General features: G+C 57.2%; 1 protein-coding gene across 1 annotated transcript; it reads right to left on the bottom strand.

Moving 5' to 3' along the window:
- Positions 1-1,181: 1,181 nt before the first annotated feature.
- On the bottom strand, positions 1,182-4,168 carry CAMK2N1 (calcium/calmodulin dependent protein kinase II inhibitor 1). The gene is made up of 2 exons (XM_053997872.1): positions 3,925-4,168; positions 1,182-3,088 (listed from the first exon to the last, which is right to left on the bottom strand). The coding sequence occupies exons 1-2, from the start codon at positions 4,082-4,084 to the stop codon at positions 3,018-3,020; spliced, it is 231 nt and encodes a 76-aa protein (XP_053853847.1). The 5' UTR covers positions 4,085-4,168; the 3' UTR covers positions 1,182-3,017.
- Between the last annotated feature and the right edge of the window lie 1,832 nt (positions 4,169-6,000).

Genomic DNA, 6,000 nt, shown 5'->3' with positions numbered 1-6,000 from the left:
TTTTTTTTCCCCTCTGATCCCTGTAACCGGAGCATGGTGATGGCACCAGGCTCCCTTCCCGGCTCCGGCATCTCCCAGCCAAGGTCACCGGGGAGACCGTAGGCAGCCGCCGCCTGCGTTGGGCCATCTGTTAAATAATGTATGCAATAAACTCCTGCCCCGGGGCCAGCTTAATCCTTAAATCCTCCTTCACAATACCATCTCCTGGCCGTGCGGGATGCCCGGCTCGGTCTCTTGGGCACATCTTTCCCCACCATTCCTCGTGAATCCCTCTCTCCTCGCCCCTCCATCCCGCATCCTCCCGTACGCGATCTCGCCGGGCTCTCCTGCTCCATTATTTATGTGCCGCGCATGAAAGATGCATATAAAAGAGCGGTTCATAATTTAGCAGAATCTCCTCTTCTTTCAGCCTCCCTTCCCCCTCTGGCTTCAGGCTTTCTCTGGATCATTACCGGCCTCTCCCGGGCATCCAGGTGGTTTTGGGGGGATCCCGGGGCTGTGCCTGTGCCCCATCCTCAGATCACCCATGGATGGGTCTGGGTTTCAGGGTGGTTTAAGTGCTCAGAGGTCTTTAGATGTATGGAATAAAGTGGTAAATTTGGTTTGGCAGACCCATAGATGAGGTTTTTACAAAAAAAAAAGGGGCTTTTTGGTGAACTTAATTACCCCAGTGCTGCATCCAGCCCATGGTTTTGTGTCTGACGAGCTCCCAGGCACTGTGTCCTTGGCACACGTGTGATGCTTGGCTCCTCTCTGGCTATGTCTGCTCTCCCAGAGCCCTGGGCTCACCCCCAGATGCTGACTGGGGCAAAACCCGTTAGTTTGGGAGAAAAAAACCTCCCTTCTGGGGGAGTTCTCGTGGTTTGGAGGTGCAGAAGGTTCCCCAGCATAGGAAATCCAGGGGCCAAAACTGTGTGTAATGTGTCCAACTCACACAGCCATGACCTCGCAGATGAACTTGCTGGGGAAAATTGGAAAATAATTCAGGATTTTTCAAGGGAGCAATTTAGCAAAGCTCCTCATCATATCCTGGATGTGGGAGAACCTGAGTGGATTAAAAATGGAGCAATAAGTAGCAAAGGTGGTGGGGATGAGAGCATTGTGCAACCTTCACACCCAGCTCCCTGTGCCACCCCAAATTAATCCATGTGCCCCCCAGGTCATCCTGTACAAATCCCAGCTCAGCAACATCCTGCTTTTATTGCAATATATGATTTTCTTTGCAATTAAATCCCAACCCAGGACCTGTTTCCCATCCGTGATTATATTGTTGCTCCCTGGGCACAAAGGTTGGCTCGTGCCCTCGGTGGCGTGGGCAGAAGGGATAATGGCCTTTTTTAACCCCAGGATTTGGGTTTTAGGGGGAAGGGAGGCAATACTCCCTTCCGCAAGGAAGGAAAACGCCCATTTTCCACAGCTTTTCCCATCAGAGAAGGGGAAGCCACCTTTAATTCCCCATTCCCAACAGCCACTCTCAGGACCCAATGTTAAATTTTTCCATTAAATTTGTGACCCTGAAGCATTTTCCCATCAAACAAAAAAAACCCACAAATAAATACTAATTACAATTAGTTATTCAGCATGAACAGGGGTCTGTGCTAGAGAGTGGGGAGGTTCTCCTTAGTTATTTTGGGATTTTTTGGGGGGACAGGGAGGGATGCTCATGCTGCTTGACCCTGGCAGCCCACGGGAAAACATGGCAGATCCGCATTTATTTTTTTTTTTCCGTTTTGTTTCATTTTCCTTTTTATTCGGACATTGCAGAAATAGCCCTGTGTAGTGGATAAAAGTGCAACATACACAATATTTAAGAAAAGGAGGAAAGAAAAACCTGCCTTGAGGTCTGTCAGTCAATTGCAAACAGAAACAAGAACCAAGCCCGGGCGCCAGAGGCGCTTTTTGTCCCCCCCACCCCCGCTTTTTTTTTTTCCCCTTTTGTTTTTATGCACGTCATGCAAAATAGTTAAAAAGAAAGATTAGAAAAGAGAAGTCAGAGAAAACCCCACGAGAGATCGACCGAGCCCTGGAAAGAGCAGAAAGCTCCGAGTGCTGCTCGTCTCGGGGAGGGAATCGCTGCCCTCCAGCATCTCCAAGTGTTTGGCACTCTTGTGATTACATTAAATAATTTCTTTTATATATATGTTTTAATACAGTCTATTAAATAGAGGAAACTGCCACAATATAAGGAAAAAAAAACCAAGATCACCCACACTACAGACTGCATGGTAGTTAGAAAAGCTGAGCATCCCCCCCACCCCCCCGTACATATAAAATCTGTCCCTTTGCTCACAGCAACCAAGAAGTACAAGCTTTAAAAAATAAACCAGCAATTCTTCCTTCTTGCCTTTCCTTTATAAAAGTTTTGGTTTTTCCCCTCAAGAACCTTAAAACGTGACTAAAATTAAATATATATATATATCTATTTTATATAATTTCCCAACATCCAAAGACATCAACATAAAAAAAAGAAACTCATACAGAAGGGGATAGCGTGGTACATCCAAGTGCACGGATTCATTTTTGCAAGATTAAATCATGTAAACAAGGTGCCCGCGGGGAACAACCCTGGCCGGAGGGAGCCTCCAGGGGCTGTTCCCCCCACTCCCCCCATCTCCCGCTGCCCCCTTTCCTCTTACCCCCCGATCTAGCGCGGCACAAGGTTCATCAGCCCGAGAAAAGCCATCCCGAGTAACTCAGAGCCGCGGCGTGACTCCTCCGTCCATCCCTCGGGGGTGGGGGGTTTGAAGCAGGTGACTCTTTTCCCGATTACATAGATATATTTTAATTTATGATCATTTTTGAATTCGTGGCTGGGCTCTGGCTCGCTCGCCGCCCTCCCCTCCGCGCGTCTCCGGAGGGCAGGACGAGCCGCGGTGCCGCGGGACCGCGGGCGGGCGCGGACGGCGCTCCCGGCGCTCGGCGGTCGCTGCGGTGTTGGGGGTTATTTTCTGCCGATCACCTGTGCCACTGTAAACCGACCCCACCCCGGGCCTCAGCCCAGCGTCCCCAGGGAGGCTTTAAACACCGGGAGGGGCCTTTTCGGAGAGGTTTTGCAGCACATCATCAATTCTATCATCTTCAATGACCACTAGAAAGCAGAAAGAAACAGAAGCACGATGAATTTTCTGCCGCCGTGCTCCCCCCGCCCAAGGTCACCCTGGGGGGGGTTGGAGGGTCCCACATTCCTGGAGCGGCTGCTGGCAAAGCTACACGGAGCCCGACACGCCGCAGGGTGCCTGGTGCACCGTGTCCCGTCCCCAGGGAGCGTCCCCAGTATCGCACGCCCCGGCACTGGTGCCTTGTCCCTGGAGACACACTTGGCAAAGGACACGTCCCCAGGGAAGGTCCCCTCACCTCTGTGCCCTGCAGATGATCTCCAGGGAATGTCCCCTGTCCCCGAGGAAGGTCCCTGCGGCCCTATACCCGGTGAAGTGCCCAGGGCACAATGTCCTGTCCCCAGGGAAGGTCCCGGCTACCCAACACCCCGCTGACAGTCCTTGGGACGTGATGCCTGACATCCTGCAGGGACTCTGGTGCATCGTGTCACGTCCCCGGGGACGCTTCCCGGTGCCCTGCATCCCCGAAAGGTGCTTGATGCCCCATCCCTGGGGAAGATCCACGGAACACGATGCCCAACATCCCTCAGGGAGCCCGGTGCACCATACCCTGTCCCTGAGGACGGTCCCCAGCGCCCTGCATCCCTGGAGAAGGTCCTCGGGACGCGATGCCTGACATCCTCAGGGAGCCCCGGTCATCATGCCCCGTCCCTGAGGATGGTCCCCGGTGTCCCGCATCCCCGGGGAAGGTCCCCGGTACGCGATGCCCAACACCCCGCGGGATACCCGCTGCATCCCGCCGCATCCCTGGGGCCGTGTCCCGCATCCCGGGCAGCTCCCGGTGTGCCCCGATCCCTCCGGCACCCACCTCTCTTGCTGCGGCCGATCTGTCCCAGCTTGGGCGGCCGCTTGCCCTGCCCGCCGGCCAGGAGCCCGTCGCCGCCGCGGAGGCGAACGGGGAAGGGCAGCTGCCCCACGGCCGCGTCCCCCGCCAGCTGCCCCTCGCCGTAGGGCGGCCCCTCCGACATGGGGGCGGCGGGGGGGGACCCGCCGCCGCCGCCGCCCCCCGACAGCCTCCCGGGGCGCGGGGCCCGCGGGCCCGGGGCAGCGGCGCAGCGGGCGCGGGGCAGCCGCCCCGTCACATCCCGGCCCGGCCGGCGCTGCTCGCGGCTCCGCGGCTGCGGCGGCGGCTCCGGCGGCGGCGGCGATAGAGGAGCGGGAGGCGGGACCGGGCGGGGCGGGGCGGGACCAGCTCGGCCCCCGGCACCGGCGGCGGCACCGCCCCGCGGGCTGATCCCGCACCCCGGGGATCCCCGGGACTGCCCCGCCGCTTGCCCCGCAGCGTCCCCGGGGAGCGCGGAACGTCCTCAAGGAGCCCGGGCCTGCCCCGCAGGCTCCCCGCGGAGCACGGAGCATCCTCAGGGTGTCCCACAGCATCCCCGGAGAACCCAGAGCTGCCTAGCAGACACCCTGCGGAGCCCGGAGCTGCCCCGCTTCATCCTCAGGATTCCCCAGCCTGCCCCTCAGCATCCCTGAAGAGTCTGGAGCTGCCCTGCAAGGATCCTCGGAGAGCTTAGGTGGCCCCACAGCACTTTTGGGGAGCCCAGAGCTGCCCCACAGCCACATCTGGGGAGCCTAGACTACCCCACAGACACATTTAGGGAGTTCAGAGTAGGCGCCCCTCAGCCACTCCTGGAACTAACCCCTCCACACCCCTGGGGAGCCCAGCACCAGGAACCCTGGGCACAGCCCCACGTGCCCCACAGAGCCCAGCAGAAATGAGACATCTGGGGGCCTCTGGCACTTTGTGAGGGGCTGCAGCGTGGGGGGACTGGGTGTGCTTGGCTGTGGGCCCCCACGAGCATTTCCTGGGGCACTGTAGGAGGACTTCTGAGTCACTGTGAGCTTTCCATGGGGTTTTCTATGCAGTCACTGCAACACCGTGGGTCATTGGGGTTACTGCCTGGCAAAGTGAGTGATGGGAAGGTTGGGGATAACATTTTGAGACAGACCACAGCTATGCTGGGGTGTTCAGGCTGTGAACACATCTGTGGTGCTTCTCCCACAAAGCGGAGCAGGAGGACAGTAGCAACAGCAGTAAAGAACCTGCAAGGCTGAGTTAGAGGATTTCCCTGGAATCCAGAGCCTGGCTCATTTTGGGGCCGAGCAGAAAGGAAGGACAGGGTGCCTGGTGGTACTAGGGCTGGGGTGCACTGTCCTGGGGCTGCTCCCATCTCCAAAGCCCTCGTTTGCTGAAATCCTCAGCCCCCAGAGCTGCACAAGCCCCTCTCCCCTGTACCCTGCCCGCCCCCGAGCTGTCAGCTCCTTACATAAGGTTGCGGCTACGCCCGAGATATCACAGGGAAAGCTTGGAAACAGGAGGCAAGGGGTAATGGGGAAGCACAGCCCCTCCAAGGTGTATTTTTAGGCTTTGCCTGATGCTCCATTCCTGGGCAAAACACCGATGCTAGAGGCCGTGTCCTGCACTGGTCTGAGGGGGATTGACCTCCCTGCTGTCCCCAGTGAGGGGGTGAGGCTTTTTGGGGTGGTCATTCCCCTGAAGAGGGGGGACACCTCTTCCAGCAGATGGGATTCTGTCGTTTCAATCTGTATGCTGGGTTTTGGGGCTGCAGTGTGGCTTCTTGAGCTGTGTTCAGCTGTTCCCTCTGGGATTGGTTTGCAGGCTGCCTCGCCCTGCAGGCAGCCACCGCCATCTACAGCTGGTGGGACGCGGCCCTTTCCTGGCACGGGAATAACCAGGGACCTGCTGCTCCTCAAAATCCAGCCGTGGATTTGTGCCTCACAGCCAGAATGGCCTTCGGACACTGCCCAGCTGCTCTGGTTAACGTTTAATGAGGAAACAACCCATCATTTTCACTGTGAATTCAGGGGTTTTTAAATGCCAGTCGACGGGAATGTTTCTTTTTAAATGTGCCTGGGGGAT

This window comes from Vidua macroura, chromosome 23 (genome assembly GCF_024509145.1).
Source record: "Vidua macroura isolate BioBank_ID:100142 chromosome 23, ASM2450914v1, whole genome shotgun sequence".
NCBI lineage: Eukaryota > Metazoa > Chordata > Aves > Passeriformes > Viduidae > Vidua > Vidua macroura.
The sequence above is the reverse complement of the archived record's forward strand: the minus strand, read 5'-3'. Positions and strand labels throughout refer to the sequence as shown.